The sequence below is a fragment of the Sordaria macrospora genome, chromosome 1 (genome assembly GCF_033870435.1).
Source record: "Sordaria macrospora chromosome 1, complete sequence".
Taxonomy (NCBI): Eukaryota; Fungi; Ascomycota; class Sordariomycetes; order Sordariales; family Sordariaceae; genus Sordaria; species Sordaria macrospora.
Genome location: NC_089371.1, coordinates 9,230,977 through 9,252,512, shown reverse-complemented (window position 1 = coordinate 9,252,512; position 21,536 = coordinate 9,230,977). Strand labels below are relative to the sequence as shown.

The 21,536-nt window shown below is 51.9% G+C and overlaps 4 protein-coding genes across 4 annotated transcripts; 3 read left to right on the top strand and 1 right to left on the bottom strand.

Annotated features, from left to right (window-relative positions):
- Positions 1 to 216: 216 nt before the first annotated feature.
- On the bottom strand, positions 217 to 1,490 carry SMAC4_09814 (uncharacterized protein). The gene has a single exon (XM_003342823.2). It carries the CDS (start codon positions 1,369 to 1,371, stop codon positions 277 to 279), a length of 1,095 nt encoding a protein of 364 aa, XP_003342871.1. The 5' UTR covers positions 1,372 to 1,490; the 3' UTR covers positions 217 to 276.
- Positions 1,491 to 2,492: 1,002 nt separating this feature from the next.
- On the top strand, positions 2,493 to 3,218 carry SMAC4_09815 (uncharacterized protein). The gene is made up of 2 exons (XM_066091016.1): positions 2,493 to 2,876; positions 2,955 to 3,218. The coding sequence occupies exons 1-2, from the start codon at positions 2,579 to 2,581 to the stop codon at positions 3,206 to 3,208; spliced, it is 552 nt and encodes a 183-aa protein (XP_065945938.1). The 5' UTR covers positions 2,493 to 2,578; the 3' UTR covers positions 3,209 to 3,218.
- Positions 3,219 to 3,825: 607 nt separating this feature from the next.
- On the top strand, positions 3,826 to 5,313 carry SMAC4_13165 (uncharacterized protein). Its single transcript, XM_066091285.1, has one exon. The coding sequence runs from the start codon at positions 4,031 to 4,033 to the stop codon at positions 5,132 to 5,134; it is 1,104 nt and encodes a 367-aa protein (XP_065945937.1). The 5' UTR covers positions 3,826 to 4,030; the 3' UTR covers positions 5,135 to 5,313.
- Positions 5,314 to 6,986: 1,673 nt separating this feature from the next.
- On the top strand, positions 6,987 to 8,525 carry SMAC4_09089 (uncharacterized protein; the record flags this gene model as incomplete). The annotated part of the gene is made up of 1 exon (XM_003343647.1): positions 6,987 to 8,525. The coding sequence occupies one exon, from the start codon at positions 6,987 to 6,989 to the stop codon at positions 8,523 to 8,525; it is 1,539 nt and encodes a 512-aa protein (XP_003343695.1).
- Between the last annotated feature and the right edge of the window lie 13,011 nt (positions 8,526 to 21,536).

The window sequence follows — 21,536 nt, the reverse complement described above, 5'->3', positions numbered from 1 at the left end:
ACTGGCGGCTCGCCCACTGGGCGATTCGATTATAAGTGTTGGGCCGCGTTTACGCTATGGGCAACACATGATTTACATTGGCAGTAGGCCTCGGTTTGCCCTCGGATTAATGGTTTTGGTGGACAATTAGGGCACTGCTCTTCATTTTGTATGCTAGACTCACCGGTGCGGCACGTCTCATGCCCTACGGGAGGCGGAAGTAGACGTTAAAAATAACAACAACAACAAAAAAAAAGGATTGTGGGCTTAGAGACTAAAGAAAACCGCATAACATTTTTAACAGTCCATCGTAGAGGTATGTAACATCAATTCGTCCCACGATGCCTTGTCCATCGCAAAGCAGTAACCAGTTCCTTCATCATATTTATTTCCAAGGAGTTCAACACCAACCATAGTCCCGTTATCCTGGACCTCCCATCTTTCCCCCTCCACGACACGCAGTCGCTTGGTATCAAAGTCAAGCACAATGTAGTGTCGCTGATTGCTCTCCGTATCCTTATCGACAATGATTCCAACCTTGGAGGTGTGGTAATAGACGCAGTCTGGCTTGAGTGATGTCTGTAGAACAAGGCCGAAAGGGCGAATGTCCTTGTGGGCCTCTGTATGCGTGTGAATCATGATGGCGCGAGCAAGATCAGCCCAGTCTCCGGGAAGAGCTTCTCCGAACATCCTTGGTTGCGAAGTCAACCTCAACGATTTGGTCATCATGTCGTCCGCGCAGCCGACGACCTGCCAAATAGCAAACAGCAAGGGATCGGTCTTGGGCAACTGCTTCTTGTTGACGAGCTCGACGGCCATGCTGGTAATCAGAGACATAAGCCCCTTGTAGACGTAGCCCCTGCTCAGCATCTCCTTCATCACTTGACGCACGGATGAAAGGGCCATGTTCCGCCAGTCACAACAATGGGAAGGAAAGGCCTTCAAGGTGGCATAGAGAGCCAGGCATGATTGCAGCATTCCGTCGGAGGCGACCGCGGGATAGCTTTCTCGTTCGGGACCCCAGGTGTCATCAACCACCCAGAAATTGTGGGCCAAAGGAAGTTTCGTGACGATTACCGGTTTCTCCTTCATGAGGTGAGGGATAATCGCGTGCCATTCTTCTTCGGGGAGTTCAAGTTGAACAGGTTGAACGCCGGATGTGAAGAAGTTGCAGAATCGTGCGAATGTGTGCTTCCGCAAAGTTTTGATCTCCTCTTGGGACGTTGCAACCCGACGGTGAACATCCAAGATCTCTGTAAGGTGGGCTTTTCTGAGATCTTCGACTTGCTGCTGGAAAGCTTCAGCTTTCTGTTGGATGGCTTCAATCTGTCCCTGGGTGGAGTTGCCGTCTTGGGTGGCCTCAGGTGATTCGGATTCTAGCTTTGGCGCCATCAGGAACGGAGGTGCTTTGCGTCGTAATTGTTCCTGAAATAGTCAAAGCTATGTAGCTTGACAATGGGATAACGGGTCAGCTTGAAGAGATGGGAGGATAGTTGTTATGGTTTTGTCACGGGACAGTGTTGGAAAAGAAAAGATGCGCGTCGTTCCCGGGTCTTTATTCTCTGCTAATGGCGAGGCCTCGGGCGTTCTGGAAAATCGAGTGATCTTGTCCTGGCTCTGGTCAGATGGCAGGGAGCAACACCGAAGTTACCGCTTCCATAGGTGGCGAGCCGAGTATATAGGGAAGCCCAGGCCCAACAACTGAGGAAGCTGCAATCTTGGCGCGTTGGTGGTCGTGGATGTGGTATGGTGTATCACCGTGGATTCGTGGTTGTCACTTGCAGTCTCGTCTGATAGGGGAAAGAGGGGATACGATGCTCAGCAATTGAGAAATCTGTTGGACTCGAAATTAGCAAGCCAAAGAGAAACAAGGGGTAGGTAACTATTGCCCTAGACGTTCGTTCGACACAGTCGCTCTTGACCAGCAATAGGGTCGATGTCCTTGAGATATTGTACATATGCGCATAATGATGGTGGTCTTGTGCCCATAATTTTAGAAGAAATTGTTGCCGCGACTGAGACGATGGTAAAGGAAGGGCCAGATTTCAGCATGTTGTAGCTCTCATGGTAGTAGCTGTTGTGGTCGTCGTTGCTGCCATCTCGGGAGTAAAAGACATCGTGAATGGCCGCCGCCGTGGTGTCTCAAATAGGATCGTAAAGTCAGAGACGATGGTAATTTCAGTGCGGATTGGACAACCGTGACAAGGAAACACGGCATGTTCGTTCCGTCTGTTAGAGGGTGCTTGGGGCGCTTGGGCCCGAAGAAAGCCGCCTGGGAACCGAAAAGTAACAAAAAAAAAGGGCAAGAGCAGCCACTACATACCTAAGAAGGACCAAGACCAAACGTGTACTTGCCGGGAAGACTGATACAGCTCCCCGCTGCTATTTTCTACTGGTACACGTCTTTTGCGTCCTTTCCCGTCTCACGCATCTTTCCACTTCCCAAAGGGCATTCCCTTATCGCCATCAGCGCTCGTGACTTCTGCCTGCTTCGTTGACTTTCACATCATCAACCCTCACATTACCATCGGGCATCCTCTAACTTGCAACATCCGAAAACCGTCACGACTAAACCCCTGAGGAAGCACACACTTGCACCATGGACACACCCCAAAACCCCCGAACGGCAGTTGCTACCATGGCCAGCGCTCTTGAGCGCCGCAACAACATCATCTCGGCCGTCCAAAGCTCATATGGTTTCAGCAACGACCGCATTAGATCCACAATCACCAAGATCATCATCCCAGAGACCGTCGGTGTATGTCGCAAATGGATTTTCCAAGTCAAAAGAAGTGGCGAAGGTGGGCTTCTGAAGTCCGGGTTAAACCTCAATCTTGTCACCGACTTCTCGCAGATGATCAAGTGGTGGGTTGATTACAACCTGTGGGCACATTTCTGTAAGTTCGCCTTTCAAGTGGTCTGCGGGAGTACAAAAAAACAAGACTAGGGACGCTTACAAGTGTTACCTTGCTTAGTTTGCCAATACATTCACCAGCCGCAGTTTGAAGAGCTTGAGAATCTCGATCCCGAGTTTTTGGTTTTCCTCGAGTCGGAGGAAATAGCGATGCTTGCGACCAAAGCTATCGACGAAGAGAGGACGACACCGGAGGGCAGCAAACACGAGGAGAGCTCGCAGAGGGACGAGACAATCCGTCTGACGGGAGAAAGTCAACAGGATGTCGATCCTGGCTTGTTGTCACACGGACATTGCCCACAATCCTGGGTTTGAAGTTCAATAGAGCCTCAATGCTTGACATCAACCCAACCTCGCCATACAATGCCAGCCTTGCCTCGGACAGTGTCACACGGACATTCGCCGGTGACATTCATCAGTCAAACTGCCGACCAGAATTACCGACAGAATGCCACACGGACATTCACCGGCGACTTTCATCAATTAAACCACCGACCGGAATTACCGACGGGCAACTGGAAGAAGGCTGGCATTCAGAAGATCTACTTGTAGGCAGATGAACTAGATAGACTCGCGCCGATGCCTGGCACACAGGGCTCGGTACGTACCAATCTTCCTTGGTATGAGAAGGCCTTAAGGCCCGACCTTCTCATGGAGGTTGAAAGGATCAACAAGGCCTTCGAGACCAAAGTAGTTTATTAGCTGAATTGAACTACAAGCTGAGATTCTCTAGGCTGGGCTATTGAGTTGTTGGCGTCCGAGAAGCATCTTAGCAAAGCGGCAGCGGAGGACCGGGTTCGAGACGGCAGCTGTTTGGATTAGAGGGTATTAGCACTGATCGTTCATCCCACTCAGCAGAATAAAAGTGAGACCGCGAATGGGAATGTGGTATATATGGGGAATGGATTACCTTCGCAACGTGAGCCCGGCTAATGATCGTGGTTTTCGAACCCTCAGCTTCCAAAGTAAAAAAAGAATTCCTTGCCTTTCCCGCGGCCGGTTCTACAGCCGCCCGTCTATAACGGAGACACTCACAAAGATCCAGCGCCCACGTCTAAGGACAGGGCTGCCAAGGATTTCAAAGAATGGCTCCTCCAACTAGATCCCTCGGAGATTGTCGTTTACACCGACGGCTCTATGATAGCTAAGCAGATGGGCCTCCCAACGCACGCGGAGGACCCCGACGCCGAAGAAAGACCAGAGGGCGAGTGCGTAGGCTTTGGCTACGTAATCCTCCAAGGACAAACAGAACTTGGCCGCGGATGCGGTCAATTAGAACATGCGGAAGTCTTCGATGCGGAGGCCGAAGGCGCGCGGCATGGTCTCAAGGCCGCTGTGACGCTCTTTCCGGAGGCACAGGCCCGGCCACGCATTACGGTATGCCTTGATAACACGTCCGTCATTAGAGGACTCCGAGGAACCCCAGCTGCGTCGTCACAAGCGGCTTTCCTCGATTTCCGCGCCATTCGAAAGGGCTATGGCCCCAGTCTGGTGGACGTCCGCTGGGTTCCCGGCCACAAGGGCGTCACGGGCAACGAGATTGCTGACAAGCTCGCTAAGGTGGGCGCCGAAGGAGGAGAGGTAGTCAATGAAGGCTTGGCTACCCTTGCGCACTCAAGGCGGCTTGCTAAGAGGGAGGCGCGTACGGATTTCAAGGCATGGTGGGCCGCGAACAAGCCAGAGTCATATGCAGACTACCGGTTGGGGGTCTCTATCAAGCCTAACGACGAACTAAAAGAGTTGGACAGACGCTCTTTACACCACCTCCTCGCGGCCAGGTCTGGCCACGGGGATTTCAAGGACTACCACGAGCGCTTCGAGCACGAGGACGCCCTGCTGACATGCTTCTGTGGAAGCTGGAAGAACCCCTTCCATCCCTTTTTCTGCAGGAAGGTATATGCAGTTTCCCCCGTCACGGGCAAAGCGGCTACGCAGGAGAATCTCTCCCTTGCTATCGGAATTTACTGGCAGCGCTTCATCGCTAGAATCCAGACCTCGCACTTCTTTTCATGGACTTGCATGAGAAAGGCATGGCGCCAGACACTCTGGCAACAGCACACTGACGGCGGTGGCGCCGCTGACAACCTTACGGGGTTTTTACGGAGTAGAGGGGTGGAGGTTGGCCATGGCCACGATATTGAGAGGGTTACGGTGGACTTGGACAGGCTAGTTCACCGTGCAAGGAGACGGAAGGAGGCCTTGCGGGAGGAGGAGAGCGAGAGCGAGAGCGGAGAGGAGTGATTTTGTCATTTCTTTTACCTTTTCCTTTGTGCTACAGGTTCCGTCATATACTGGCGGCTCGCCCACTGGGCGATTCGATTATAAGTGTTGGGCCGCGTTTACGCTATGGGCAACACATGATTTACATTGGCAGTAGGCCTCGGTTTGCCCTCGGATTAATGGTTTTGGTGGACAATTAGGGCACTGCTCTTCATTTTGTATGCTAGACTCACCGGTGCGGCACGTCTCATGCCCTACGGGAGGCGGAAGTAGACGTTAAAAATAACAACAACAACAACAACTACGAAATAACTGGCGGTTTAGCCCCACATATCCAGGCCTCATCGGGATCCACGTCTCCGGCCGGCTTCGGGACATGGGACATTCTTTGCTCTTGTACGTCACAATTTCGATGAACGTTTTGCTTCAACAAATCGATCTGCGCGCACCTTGATGTAGAACACTGGAATGGAAGAGCAACACTTAAACGAACGAACGAAAGAGCACTGTATGTTTCTATCCTGTCCGTTGTCAGGCGCAACTTTGCTAATGTGTTAACAGCTATTACGTAGCGTTGGGCGTAATCCTGTTAGTAGCAGAACCACAAATGGCCTTTCACACCTCGGTGAGCAGACGGTGAAGAGCACTGCTGCCTGCACGCAAGCACCCATCGTGCACGGACTCTCAGCGTTCCTTCCTACTCACGCTTGACATCACATCACAATCGCGAAACGAATCCAAAGAGCAGGAAGGAGCCTTCGACAAACGGAACTTGTTTGGCCGCAGTGGAATTCTCAATTGGAAGAAAAATAAAGAAAAGGATCATTTGGCCACGGCGATTCCAGTCACTCTGGATCTGGCCGACTCGATTGCTGCCACTTTGAGGTCGAAGCAACACCACGACGACGAGAGGCTCAACCTCGCAACTTCTAATCTCACCCTTCCACGACGGTCAGGACAGTGCGCCACAAAAGGTCGGTACATTTGCGCTTCTCGCTGTGCGCCGTGACACACAAGACCCAAGTCCCGGCATTGCATCATCTTATCGGCCGACACCCGCGCGCTTGAGGCTCCTCACCATTCTGACCCCATCTCCCTCAGAGGTGAGCTCCCATCCAATTTACGAGGCATCTTTCGTCCCAAAGTCCTGACGACTTCCGCTCAGAACTGGTTCACTCAGCCTGCCTTCTTCGCAACGGCGGACAGCCAAAAAAAACACCCAGTGGTACCGCTGACACTCTGCAACACTTGGCCCGCCTCATTTCCAATACAAGAGGCGGTTGTTGGCTCCAAGGACGATACCAGGAACTCCCACATGGTTGGTATGACTGTATGGCTGTGAGATTGTGTTACTGCGTGCCAGAAGGATTCTACTTCTGATCCCACATGGATGGCCTAGGCCCTTTGTTGTGACCGGATACGCCGTGGCTGGGTTCACTTTGGCTAATGAAGCTCCCTTGACAGACAGACCAACATAGGTACTGCGCCTGCCTACCTAGTTATCACGACATTTCCCTACAACGCCCCGCAGCGTCTTTAGAGTGTACCGGAAGGGACCGAGCCAGAGTGTATCCCGCCGCCTAGGCGTCAAGAGACTCAACACGCCATCGAGCTCGCGTCGTGTCACAGCCAAGTACTTGTACAGCCGCTTCTCGTGTCACCACATCAGGTAAGTTGTCTTAGCCTAACCACCAGAGCCTCATCAAGCCACCCAATCATTCCGTTCTACTCTGACCCAGGCATGGCATATATTTGTTGTCCGATGTTCTCCCGTTCTCGTCTAACGCTTGCCTCACCCAGCACCCAGACGCTTTGAACAGCCCCGATCGTGTCCATCTGCGATTCGATTCCGATCATTGGCCAGCTATCCACAATGTCGAACTCTCCGCCATGGAGGCCACTTCCAGTCGCCGTTCCGGGCATACCCAACCTTTTGGTTGCCACCGACTTCACAGCCCAATCGTACAAGGTACACCTCACCGATCTTGCCAACATCTGGGTTGAGAACATGGAGAGAAGGCCCATTATGGGAAGAGCATCCGCTGAGGACACCAGTATTGACCCAACAGACGGCAATGAGAACTTGCAAAGATTATTGGATTGGATCAGAGCTGCCTTCGACGTTGACGATCCAGAGCATTCCAACACATCTCTGACTCTCAGCAAACGCAAAGACGACTCCATTGAGGCTCACATCATTTGCATCCTCCCCGAGCCTTTTAAGCCGTTGAAGTGGCCACTGTACTTGAAAAAGTGTCCTGCCTCCACGCTTGCGACGGAACTTGTGTTGCCACTGATCCAATCGCACGAAGCTCGAGCCCAAGAGATCGATCATCTCATTGCTACCATTCGCGACAAGGACGCCGTCATTAACAGACTTGTAGACAAGCTGGAGTCCAACGGTATGGGGCTCGAGCACACCTTCAACAAGCTGTCAAGCAAACGCAAAGTCAAGAGGAAGGAAGCAGAAGGCAAGATCAAGGGTCTCGCGCCCTTTGTCGAAGTAGACTTCAGAAAAGATGGAGTACAAGAAGCCCCTAGATCAGCAGACATTCCTGCGCTCCTTGATACCGTCTTCCGCGATACTGGCCTCAAGCAGAACCCCGAAATGGAGTTTGAAGCATCAGCCATGTTAGACACCTGGTGGACTGAGCTCGGCAGAGGAAGGAAGGTTGTCCTCGCCGAACGGTCAAAGAGAGAAACACATACGCCTCCACCGCCACAGTCACCTGCGAAAGGAGACGATGACGATGGCTTCCAAGTGCAAGCCACGCCGCCTGGGCTCAGATCAGCGAACAAGAGACGTGATACTACCACGCGTCAGGCAGTCATTGACAATGACGACACCACATCGGACGGCGAGGACGAAGATGTGCAGATGACCCAGAGCCCACCCCCACATTCTACCATGGCCTCGGCCAAGAGCACTCCAGCTCGTCGACTGGGCATTCTTGGCGGCCGGAAGCGACCGCCTAGTCGCTCACCGTCGCCAGCAATACCCGAGGAACACAATGGAGTGGCCTCAGAAACAGCTTCGGAAGCAGAGGAAGACGCGCCCACTCCATCCCCCTCATCCAAGCCTGCGCCCAAAAAGGGGGGGCTTGGTCGTATAGGGGGTATAGGTGGTCAAGCGAAGCAGAAAGAGTCTGAGCTTGACCCTGAACCTGGACCATCGCCATCCCCGCCCCCTGCTTCTCAACCGAGAAGACACAAGTTGGGAATGATTGGGAAAGCGCCGTCTCCAAAGCCAGATAACAGGGTTGCCAGTCGCGGTAGAAGCAATAGCCCCAGCGCGGCACCCAGACCACGGGAAACTTCCGAGGAGCGAGCAGATCGGAAGCGAGCCGAGCTGCAGAAGGAGCTGGAGAGGAAAGCTGCCGCGGTGCCGGCCAAGAAGAAGCGCAGGTTCTGATTGCGGAGAAGACGCCCACTTCTTTTCTCTTCTTCCCAGCGTGCATGTCCCCGCTGTAAAGCAAGGCCTCCGAAATAATCTTTCCTGGACCTGATAACTTACCGGGTCATGATGACAGGATCGCTCTTCACATATGCGTACGTAAAGTTGCATAGATAAACGCCCAGGTTTCCCATGCCGGCCGTGAGACGCTGGCGCTGCTGTCTTAAGGACACAATCCTTGTGTCACACGGAAGATCAACCCGCTGGATGATCTCGGATGTGATGCATTTGGGACGAAACCACAACCCCCTTCTTGCATGGCTCTGGATGTTGATATGTCATTTCTGCCCGGCATCTTGCAGACTGGTGAGACTGCCCATTTCCGTCTCTCACAGTCGAGTCTAGGCCGGCTACAATCGATCGGGATCATCGCCACTGAGCCATGTTGAAGTTCTTGCTGATGAGGGTACCGTGCCTACGAAGTTGCGAAAGTAAAAGCCCGGGACGGGCCAAAGAACCCTTCCGTGGCACCGGCTTTAAAACCATGAAACCCCTCGGTACCAGTCAGCACCGGCCCCACGATGAGATCCCCGACCACTTGTCACACACTACCTGCTTCTTCCCGTCCAAGAGTCCCAGTGTCTCTTCTGTCGATCCTGCGACCTCGTCAGCATCAACGTACCATGCATTTTCAAGCCTTCCTTGCATCCCGCGGGTCTTCTGTGAGAGGTGATAGAACTGTTGTGGTACCGACACGGGTCTGGAACTGAACCGAGCGTGATATGACCGGTAGCACGAAAAAGACCGGGGATTTCTCTATGAAGGCGGGCACATGGACCGCGGCACATTGGTGCCGTTCGAATGTGGGCTACGTTCATGACGGAGTATCTCTGGCAGTCTGCCCTGACAGTGTGTGACCATCACATACGGCCGGGGAAGAGGAGAAACTTGATGATACGGCATGGACGTGGGTATGGAGCGGCATCATTGATGGCAGCCGCGCTGGCTTGAAGGGCTCATGGGGAGTTTCTATAACAGTGTTCGACATTCTTCACGGTCTATGGACACAGCCTCGTCATCCAGACCGTCCTTCCTGCCCTGCTGAGCCGCAACGGAACGGTCAGACAAGCCACGAGCATTCACTCGGGTATAATATCTCCGTCTGTTACAGTTCTACGTTGAACACTGAACGCGAATACGAAGGTCGATGTGTTTCAGGAAGACCCGCGGGACATCACATGCCCGATGGTCCAGTTGTTGCAGTTGCAGCTGTGGAAGGTTTTCTCCGTCATCGGTCACCCACTCTGTGCGTATCCCAAAGAGGCGTGTTTCTGGATGAGACTATGGGTTGGGAAGTGAAAGCCTTGCGCAACCTTGGTCTCTGAGTCCTTGAATAAGGCTCAGAGACTTGGGTGTGGTTAGTGCCACGGCTGATACAGATACCTCTACATCAGTGAGGCCAGATACATGGTTCTTTACTGTGATCATGACGCCACATGTCAAGCTCAATGTCTATGCCCTCTGCCTCCATACTTGTCTGGGCTCGGAAAGCCCCCTCCAGACTCCAGGCCCAGACGAGTAGATCTGCTTCGTCTCTTCCAACGTGTTGACATGGAGGCTGTCATGCAGGATATGTCCTTGGGTGCTGATGCTCTGGCTAGACTGACACCCGCCCCTCGTCAATTTGGGACTTGTGTTTCCACGTTCACTAAGCTGGGCAAGGCGCTACATTTATCGCCGACAAATACTTCCCATCGTTTTTTGGGTGTGCGCTTAGCTGGATAAGGTATCTAGGTATCGTTGTTGACGACTTCATGGCTCAGGCTCCGTAAACCATCGTCACCAACGATGTCTGGACGTTTTAGCTATCCACATACCTACCCAACGATTTCCTCCGCGGAGGTTCATCCCGCCCGCGTCCATTTCGGAGGCATACCTTACATTACACTAATATCGCCGATGATCTGCTTCCGCGATGCCGCCCGCCAGGCCCGTTTGCGCTAAAAAAGAGATATCACATCTTGATCTTGATCGTCCCTTCGATAGCGCGTCAGATAGCGCGTCAGACATGGCATGATCAGCATGGAGAGACCCAGCCAGACTCCTCCAAGGCTGTCCGGTTACATGCTTGGGTCTTGTTGTTGCTGGGTTGGAGGGCAGTAGGTAGGGTTGGACGGGGGGTTATCATTTTTTTGTCCGCCTTTCCGGGTAGAGACGTGATGTGTGCCTGGTAGGGACTAAAGAGTGTGCGAATCAGGGCTTGACAACAGATCACCAACTGTCCGTTGTCGTGCATAATCTGCAATGGATGTACCTTATGTACTATGTACACAATGTTCGTAGGTAGCGTCGAGGTGGTATGGTGGTGGAGAACCAAGGCTCCATGTCGTGATGAAAAGGCAAAAGTGGTCAAGGTGGTTAGGAAATTGTCACTTAGAGTTCCAGATGAAGAAATTCCACACTTTGCTTCTTTTTTTCTTTTTTTTTTCCCCGTAGTGTCGTGGAGTGGATATCCAGCGCTTCTTCACCGGTTTCAATTCTCACTTTTTTTTATTCCTTTTTTTTTCCATTTGGGTTATCACGATCATCTGAGACCCTTACGCTAGAGGCAGGTATGATGTTACACCCACGTTGACGCCGCCAGACCATTATTCATCAGTAAGTCAGTCAGTCAGTCAGTTAGCGGGCGCGAAGAAGAAGAAAAGCCTTCATGGCTGGGCTGGATGGACCAAGAAAAGCGGGATCATTTCATGGCTGACAACAGCAGCACAGCACAGCGGAAACGGGGAAGATGCATGCAATGCATGATGCTACTGCACCGGCTTCCATCCGTGCATGTAAGGCGTTTTGTTCGGTTTTTGTGTGTTTTTGCGGTCAAGTTTTCGGGCCTCAAACAGCATTTTCATGATATGTTTCTTTGGATAACGTGTGAGTGTGTCAATGCAAAGCTCAACATGACTAGGATCTGAGGATTATGACAGTCTGACTAACTTGATCAAAAGTAAAGATGCTGAAGCCCGTTTGGTACCATGTCTGTAGTGTCTCTGGTCATACCTATGTATGGAAATGGTCAGGTAGTGGTGAAGGTGCCTTGCCCTGACTGGACTGACTTCCCCTCAATCTGACAATGACAGATGACATATCGGCCCGCTACAGAACACCCGCTCGAATAGGCATCGGCAGCCGGCTTGGTTAGGGTGTCAGTTATGTACAATAAGCTGGCCCTTTACGCTACGCTACGCTTTTGTAGGAAACCAGCTCGCGCGATGACAGGCACGGGTCTGGTGTGTGTATCTGAGCGAAGACGAGATGGATAGAGAGACAACGCCAAGTACAAATCTTTCTTGCTCTCTTTCTTTCTTTTTTTTTTCTTCACAAGACAAGACGGGGAGAAGGAGGGAAGTGGAGAGAGAGCATCGTTGCAGTGCAGTGTAGTCTAGGGCCCAAGTACCTGGTTTTGTTATGTTCCATTCCAACATTCAATAAGACATTACTAGACACGATCCAATCTGGATCCACAAAATCTCGATCAAGCGGGAGACCCCGATTAGATCGATTATCTTGATTAGGATGTGTATGGTAGTGGACGGATGTGATGGCACCAATTTCCAAAAACTTGGTCGGAGCAATGAGCGTCCAGCTTTTCCCCTCGTTGACCCTCGTTAACGAAAAAGTGACAGGCGAGGACTCCCTTGTTTCTAACTCCTTTCCCTTTTTTTTTTTCGCCTAACTTTGCTTTTCTCTCGTTGGCTGAATGGTTGTCGTTGGTTGGAAGGAATGAAAAGTCGTTGGCGGGCTGACCCCCTCCCTTGTTGCCCAACGGACCAGTGAATGAATGGTAACTCGCTATCACCTACAGCTAGCGGTACATTGGACAGGTGACATGACAGGCAGGACTAGCAGCCCGGAATGGCAAAAGGCAGCTAAAGAACCGCTAGTTTCCGCGCCTCGGTGGGTGAAGGGTAGCAATGGTGGGGGTAGGGAACAGGATAGAGCAGGGAATAACTTCCTCTCTGAGAAGGGTGCAGGCTTGTGATAGCTCTTTTTGTCCAAGGGCTCTGGGAGGGTTGACGAGGCCAAGCAGACGCGATGCAACTTCCCATGGGCTGATCTTTTGGCGCTATGAGGTGCGCTATGAGAATCGCCCACCGAACCTCTGAATTTTTCACCCGAAGACGAGCGGGAATAGCTCAAAGGGAAGCTTTTCCAGGTTCCCCGGATGTCATGGTGGTGTTGGGATAAAGGTGATGAGTGCAACTACACTATCATTTTTTGTGATGTTGTAGTGGTGATGGTTGCAAGTGTAACGGTTGCAGCGAACCGAATTGCGAGGATCTACGGAGCCGGACGGGCCAGATGACATATCCGCGGAGTGGAGGTGATGGAATGGGCCGTCATCTTCAACAACAACCAAAGATGAGAGAAAAGGAAGGAAGAAGGAGACGAGGAAAATGACGAACCAATTACCAGTGACTGGTGTTAGGAATCCCGCACGTGTCAAAAGCGCAGCTGAATGAACATTCACTTGGTCCTACGTAGATCATCAGATCATGAGAACTCTTTTTAGATAGTATTAGGCATCGCTTGAGGGTGTGGAAGAAGTTCATGAAGGATGGGAGGAGTAATTACCCAAATATTCAAGTGTATGGTTCCCCTCTCGTGATCAGAAGAAAAGAAGAAAGGAAAGGATGACAGGAGCTCCTGTTAGTGTACCGGTCGCTTCAGTATCCGTGAAAGAGCGCTGACAATCTTTCCCGGACTCGGAGTTGGGCAGAGACAAGAGGGTCAACGGTTTAATGATGGCATTACGGCGGTATCTCCGTGATGTCTTACGTGTCGTCTAGTCAAGGCCGGAACCGGGCTCGGGAGTGGGCACTTACACGGACCCGGACCGAGGACTGTCGCCGTCACTTCAGGCAACTGAGATTCACCGCTACGGATGTCGTCAACGAGTGGTCACTGGCGGCCCTTCCATCTCCATGCACCGGGTCCTTCACCCAGGCCCTTCGCCCAAAGAGAGGTCGACGGTAGTCAAGGCCTCCAATGACCAGCGAACAACAAACGCATTTCTTGCAGAGATGCTGCCACCGCTAGAATATCTGCGGTGTGCGGGCCGTATGATGTGTGCAGTGTATTGGAGAGGGAGGTTACAACACGGACGTCGAGATGTTGGTAGTCTGCTTCGCCGGTTTCAATCTGTTACCGGACAGGACAGCAACCGGTACACTACCAGACTAGCGGCAGAAAAGTCAATCCTTTTTTAGTAACTCACATGGCTGTCCTCATGTCTGTCTGACAGCTACTGACCGAACACAGATGCCAACCCAGTGCGTGATGACGGTAATCTGTCACATTTGTCGATGTTGTGGACGGTGGGAGGAGAAGGAGGAGGAAGAAGAAAGTGGAACTGTGCCCTTAGAAGTTGACGCGCGCCACCAACAGCAATGCACTAACAATTCTTTACAGGTCATAGCAGGGTAGGTAGCGCTAGAACCACTTGGGTCGAGTTTGCGACAGTGAGCGCTAGGGAACTTCCACTTCTACTTCCCGCCCTTCGAGTCGCACTCGAACAACCTTCAATTCAACCTTTGCGGAGCCGACACCGACGCCGCCGACAGCAACCGTTCCGTACATACACAGTATGGACTCGGGCCCGTGTGTATCTCGCCCCTGGAGAATGGCATGTGCCGTCGCTACCGACAAGCTCTAGGTACCGAAGTCTCCTTCAGCACGACACTGCCTTGTCGTCGAATCCGTATAGCGTCATGTCTTTCATTCGTACCCAGTGCACAGCTACGGACAAGGCAAGGGGAGGGGTGTGTCCTTAAGGCCACTAAGTACCGAGTACTTGTCCCTCTTCCATCCCCTCGAACCAACACTGACAGGCACCTCTAGGAGTCTCCTCACGAACCACCTCTTCTCGGCCCAAACCGACGGTTCGCGGGTGCATTTTGTCTTGCAACCTCGTCTACCTATCCTGCCTCTGCAGTCTCGGAGCGGATCACGGATCACAGTAGGATGATGAACCACAGAGACAGGGAGACGCAAGGCGTGTTTCACCACCTATGAGGCTGTCTCTCCTGCTGTTGCTGCAGCTGCTGGCTGCTGCCGGGTAGCTGTCCCAGCCAGACAAAAGCAGTGTAAATGGGTTCATGTTTCGGAAGGCGAACGAACATGTTTCGGCTTTGGAAGACTGGACTGGAGGCCAGTCCATCGGCTGAGGGACACACAATCGAGATAACCAAACATAACAGCGTCTCAGCCCGTCAGATTTGGGATCTACCCGAGATCTCCATTATCCGATCTTTTTCGTGTGTGCTGGCTTCAGGGTAGCAAGCACGTCTATCTAGCGAAGACGCAGTGCTACACCGTCCAGAGGCCGTATTGGCCGTGAATCACCACCACCTACCCCGATGCGTCGACAACTACACACTGCGCTGCTAAACTGGTCAGCCCCCAACCCAACCTAGCAACAACTACCTATCTACACGAACTAAAAACGAACCGAAACAAAACATGGGCTCGGTAGAGCTAAAAGACAGACATACACAAGCCCAGGATACCTCCAATATCAACCTCTCGGCATGGAGGACAGTGTACGACCATCCACGCAACAAACCTACGATAACCAGTTGGCCACCAAGTCGAATAAGAAATTGCTCAACTGGACAGACCAGAATCAATAAGTGTTCACATGTGATTGGCCAGGCAGTCTCTGCCCGCCTTCCACCGTTGGCTGGCCCTTTTGCCTTCCCACCCCCACGTCAACGTTTACGTTTACCGTGACCAAAACAGAACAATCTGGGACGGAATAGCGAGTCACCAGGACAAGAAAAGAATAACAGTTTTTATACTTTCCTGCATATCTCTTCCCTGCGCGACACAATTACAATAACTTGTGCCTATCATAGACGGTGCAAGAGAGAAACACGTGTGCCGGACGGAAGAGCTCTGCCGTGATGGCGAAGATGGCTCAAGCTTAGCCCCCCCCCCCCCGCATCTTGTGCTCTCACGGTGGCTGTCACTGGTCTCGTTGGCAGTTCAGCGCTATCCAGGGACTGGAGAGATATTTGCAGTTACTATTTCGACAGGCAGACAAGACAGGCAGGGCAGCTGAGCGATAGGGCATCGCCCACTGTCCTTGATATCTACTACGGTTCCCGGTCCCGAGACACCGTTGGAGGGACAGCAGGGCAAGACTTGACGCTAAGTAAGGTACGGATGAAGGTGCAGTCACCGGTTTCCTTTTCGTTCATTGAGCATCAGCACCGGAAATTTTCAGTCTCGATAAGGATTCGACAGACATGCCAACAACAATCGGACACTGGACCCGGTACAACCTCCGATCAGTTTTGGAGGAAGATGACGGGCGATACACAATCTCGTGGATGTGCGTTCGGATCGTAATCCAAAAATGACCAATGATTTGGCTATTTCCGGTCTGTCTCTGGCACTGCGTTTTGGGGGCAAAGTTCCTCATCTACATGTAATTTCTTCGACGATCAATTACCTAGGGTTTGGGTTTCTCCGGTTGTATCAGATCTTGAAGTTAAGACTGACATCCCGCGTCCAACGAATTTCCACCGTCTCCTTCACAGTTTAGTCCTTCCTCAAGCATGCGTCACTGGGATCCCTTGACTTCTCCCCAGGTCTGACAGGCAATAAGAGCAAGTCTGACAGCTGGACTGTGCAATCCTTGCCAGGCCTTGTGCTACACCCTCTCCGTTCCTGTCCTTATCGTTAACCCTAGGAGAGCTAGGTAGCGTTCGTCATGTCTCAACTGGATCTTTGAAGATCCAGATCACTGTGGGGAATGGCACGATGACACGATTTCCACTCTTGACGACGAATCTATCGACGGCAACCCCAAAGCCGTCAACACTAGTAGAGACGGGTCGTTCTCAACTAACGAGCACCATGTTTTGCAAGAAATGGCTTGCCAAGGAGATGAAGGGCACAGGATGGAAAAGCTGGAGACCGGGGGTGAAGGGCACAAGCCACAGTCTAAACTCCCATCCACGCGTACGTGGTTCGGGAGGGGCAGAAACAGAAGAACACAAGCGCAACAAACATGCACACCGTCACCTGGTCAAGGGCCACAGTCACTAGTGGCCGCCTTAACAACGACCGTCAAGTAGGCGTAAGTACTGCTGTGGCTCAGCAGTCTCGGCACCACTGCCCACTTTCTCTTGAACCTCACTAGCACCTCGCTAGAACTTGTCTATTCCAGACTCGGCCCTCCCCCCTCTCGCTTGCCCTTGCTCTCGTTCCTTGATCCTTTCCACTCTCCCTCATCTCCACAATGCACCCAAGGGCCGACCCGACAGTTCGGTAACCAGGTCAGACAAACATGGGGATTGGCTCAATTCTGGCCACGCGCGAGCCCTTCTTGTCCATTTCCCCCTTCGTAGCCATCCAATAGGAATTCCAGCTCTTGGGGCAGGCCACGAAACTTGGCCTGCAAGGCTGAGTGAGTGCTCTGTGTTCTGTGTTCACATCAAGGGAGCAGGCCAAGAAGCCATGTGATCCTCTCAACATGCAACCCCAGGCACCACCGTAACCAGGCAGATACTGATAAGGTAGATACGGTGGTCTTCCGCAACAAGGCGCACTGCACCGTCTAAAATCATGGAATGTTCTTTACGGCTGTTGATGGCGTGAGTATTGATCCTATCTCGTCGTCCCCTGCCTATACGACGTTCTGAAGATAGTGATTTCTATGCGAGACGGTTCTCTTTTGGCTTGTCGTAGCATCGTCATCACTATTTTTGTTCATCGTCGCCGTCGTTTATCACCACCTTGGCTCTTCTCAAAACACATGGCGGTAGTCTTGGCCGTTTCGAAACAATTTAAGGTAGCTAGCACTGCTTGGCCAGTCAGGTACACCTGCATGGAACACTTCCATCTAGCGCAGGTCCACAAAGGTACAGAATGCACGTCAAGTTCTATTCTTGGGGCCTTGCGCCATGCCTCACAGATGCTTCACAGATGATATGCCTGAGACTTTTCCTGCTGGTGATTGCAGGTATGTTGCAGTCATCGTCGAACACGAAGTTTGAACGACCGTTTGAACGTTATAGTACACCACTTCAACAACTCAGAATAGTGCATCTAACATCTTGATCACATCTCGTACCTCCCGTCATTAACACCAAAGACTGCTAGTATTGCCAGTAGCAGAGAGCAATAACCACCAGATGGCGCGTCAAACCAGCCGCCATTAAGGCGCTCTCATTCGTCCACCCGCGAACTGAACAAAGCTCGGTTCCAGACTCCCGGAAGAGTGCCGGATCGAAGTTTGCCTCTTCCTGACGCAGAGGCAGGTTTTGTGTGTTTCACGGATTTACCGATTGGGACCCCAGGCGGATTTGTGCAACACAACCCTTTAGAGGATATGGTGTTCTTCATGATCAGCGCCCGCCGTTCGCCGGTCTTGTTGATCAACAAGGACAAGCACAAGGATGTCTACCTACGTTGAGAGCCACAGATCAGCGTACTGACCTCTAGAGACAGTTCGCACGATGACCAAAGTGAACATACCTACGGAGCAGAAAGCAAGTCCCGCCAGTACCGTATCGTTCACACCATACCAAACCATTTCTTCAACTTCTGTCAGAGATGGTGTTATCGAGTTCCTATTTTCGTCTTGTTCCTGGCAGCTTCAACTGTTTGAGTATCTTCTCCCAGCCATTCTATACACTGCCATATATTCTCTGTTCCTTACACATGGAAGTCAGCAGCCAAGCCAGCCCCCAGTTCCAACCATAGGTATCCGTGGTGCACGTTAAGTTATGTTGGAGTGGTTGGAGTGCGTGTGGTCAAAACTGGTGGACAATAATCAGGGGTCAGACAGAGGGCTTCAAGTGGCTTGCATACTCCCATTGTAATACGAACTGCAAGGAGATAGATGAAGGAAAAACGGTGTTGTACGGGTGTACCAGCTGTCGCGATGCGTCTAGGCTGCAATTATACGGCGCAATTGAGCGGCGTGAAAGCGGGTAGCCGGCAAAGTGCGCTTGTTGGACGAGACAAGACCGCCGAGACATGCACCCAACCAGACGAGACTGGAGACGCGGGTGGAACTTTCCAGTCACAACCTGGAACTTGTGGTCACTCACTGGAAGATGGCAAAACGCAAAAAATCGCGAACCTGTCGTTCAACAGTTTTTGGTGATCACATTGCATCATATCAGATCAGCGGTAGGGTTGTTGCCATGCCATGCCATGCTTCGTGTTGTCGAGACGTTTCAAATTTTGCAAGTGGCTGGAAGTTGCGGTCCAGATTTTCGTCGAGATTCGCCTTGAAACTCATCATTATTGCTACGGGCATTCTTTGAAGCTGACTGTAGTGTACAGCTGGTCATGGTTCCAGACATGGCATCATGGTATCATGGTGGAAAGCTCGATACGGCCGGCGGAGGCCTTTCATCTCGATGAGATGCCAATCAACACGACTCCCGCTTCAAATGGCATTGAGTCCATGAGAAGGTGCAAGACGATGACATGCATCACATCCTTTCGAGGAAGGTTCGATACACCGAACGTCGACATTGTACAGCACCTGAAACTCGAATCATGTGCGGTGACGAAGGGAATATCGCCCTTTCTTCTCAAATGATCTCCATCATCCGTGGGGAGATGGAAGTCGGAGTTCGTGCGGCAGATCGACAAAAGAAAAGAGATGGAAGGACCTCTGGAAAACTCGCCAGAAACGAACCGTCATCGTTGCTCACCGAGTGATATCCCCTCGGTCCCGTCTCCTTCAGAATGCGGGGGTTTTCAAACCTTCAATGGTTCAGTACAGTTCTATCGTGGTGGCAAACGGGTTATTCCGTTCCTCTTGATGCCCGAGGCGGAAGAGACGAGACTGATCACGGCACGAACGAAAGATGGGAAATACATCGAGATCCGTAAAGTCCATGGTGTTTCTTCATCCTGTCTCCTGCGCCGGTTGGTGGCTGGTACCAGACTTCTTCTGCACATGTTGAGACGGAAATAGCGAAGGATTCTCGGTCTGCCGGTCATCTACGTGTACCTCGAGTGTACCCCAGGCCAACGAGGAAACGGTAATCTTTCCTATCCGAGACACCGACGAGAACCACATAACGAAAAGCCACAGAAGGGGTTCTGCACCACCAGACTCCTCAACGGTATTGTGTGTCTCCATGTCCAGTCGTGGGCGTGGCTGGCGGTGAAGACGAAAAGGTAAATCGGCAATTACCGTATGACGAGCAGAACGGTGTGTATTGTCGCTATTATGTACATATTGCTTTCGGATATGGAAGTGTGAAACGGTGGTGTTCGATAGGGCGGTTGGTTATTGGCTGCGAAATAGCGTTCATCTGAACCTTTGGGAGGGCCGATAGTAACTTTCCCACAGTTCGTTCTCGTTAAGGCCGTGACTTGGCGCTTGCATCACAGTGTTCGAGGAGGAGGAAGATGAGTTTAAGGAGGGGAGATGTTCGACGCACCGTTTTGCAAGTGTAGGTCGTTGGTCAAGCCACAGTGAAATTGATCAGTTTGGGTGCTTTCAGATTCTGCATCCCCTCTTGGATTCCCGACCCCCCTTCCTCTGACCACTCCTGACAGGCCTTGGCAGAGAGGTAGTAGACTCCATCGCTCAGCTCTCACATTTCCTTTCTTTTTCACAAATGGAGATTGTGGCGTCCAGTGATGTTTGCTCGCAGGCTGCGAGCCACAATCGAGATTTGGCGTGTGACGGTCACACATGTGGTGGAAATGTGGAAAGATGGGTGGACGCGCGCAAGAGGCGGCGCCTGGTTGTTTTCGGCACGGTATGTCCATGTCTGAAAAGCGGAGGATCAGCCCGTTCGGCATCAGTACAACCCGTTCTCCGCCAGTCAACTCCAGCTGTTCGCTATCAACTAAACTTCCCGGTGACGATCATCACCCAGAACAGAGCAAAAGCTGATACAGATCCTCACTGTCACCCACATCACAGGACGCTTCATTAAGAAGTAAGCGCCTACCGGATATTGCCTTGATACAGCGCTTGCGCGCTTATTGTTAGGTATGGAAAGCAGGTGCAGTGTGGTGTTGAGAATGGAGGTCGTCACTGCACTGCCCTCTGTCTGATGGTCATCTCTCTATCTGTTACCCCTTCACACTTGCCTGCCCTCGATGCCCATTTGCCAGGAGGAAGTGACTATCGCCAACACTTCTCCTTCTGGTTCTGCCCAGACATGGACCTGCCTAGAGTTCAGTGACATGGACAGGAGCGAACCTTGTTCCTCGTTGCATCAACCTCGTTCTCTCGTCCACGTCAAAGCAAAATCCGCTTGAACCCTGAAAATGCAGCTTTGGATAAGACCGGGGCAAAAGCTTGAATCCTTACTGCAACCTTTACCCATTGACATGGAAGTCTTCAACACCGTCGACACCGAAGCACCATCGGACTGAAGTCATCGGATCTTCTCAATTTCTTTCCTTCGCTTAAGCAATCCTCACCAAACCATGATACTACGTACCCAAACCTCACCCATCGTAGCCTTACCAGACGATACCAACCCCCGCCCCGAGAATGGCAAAATCGTCCGATTTCTAGACGGCTGCAACTGGAAATAGATTGGCCCTCATTGGCGCGATCCCAATCGAGATTGGCGGGCATCGCTTATCTGCGTGCCGAGGCGTTCATCGCTACATGCTTCATCTGTGCTGTCTGTCTGGAGAGTTGCGTACAGCACAGTGTAGTGTTCTGGACCGAGTTGCGCGGTCTGGTCTGGTGGGTGGTGGTGTGCAATTGCCTGCCACGGACATGGACCCTGCCACCTGCAAGGGCAACAGCATCATGAAGATGACAGCTTCGGCACTGGACGGTTGTACGACATTTACAAACTACCTGACTGACTGACTGACTGACTGACAGAAACAGTGGTGTGGAGGTGTGACGGGCTTTTCTCGGAAGCATAATAGGCCGGGATGTTGGGATGTAAAATGGATGGATGGATGACTGACATCCACATTTTGCATTCGCAAGCGACAAGCGACATACCGCAGCGCCGCAAAAGG

Excerpts from the sequence above, each read along its gene's own strand:
- SMAC4_09814 (XM_003342823.2), bottom strand. The coding sequence starts at position 1,371 with ATGGCGCCAAAGCTAGAATCCGAATCACCTGAGGCCACCCAAGACGGC.
- SMAC4_13165 (XM_066091285.1), top strand. The coding sequence starts at position 4,031 with ATGATAGCTAAGCAGATGGGCCTCCCAACGCACGCGGAGGACCCCGAC.
- SMAC4_09815 (XM_066091016.1), top strand. The coding sequence starts at position 2,579 with ATGGACACACCCCAAAACCCCCGAACGGCAGTTGCTACCATGGCCAGC. Across the intron at positions 2,877-2,954 it reads CAACCTGTGGGCACATTTCT|TTTGCCAATACATTCACCAG; the intron begins GTAAGTTCGCCT and ends TACCTTGCTTAG.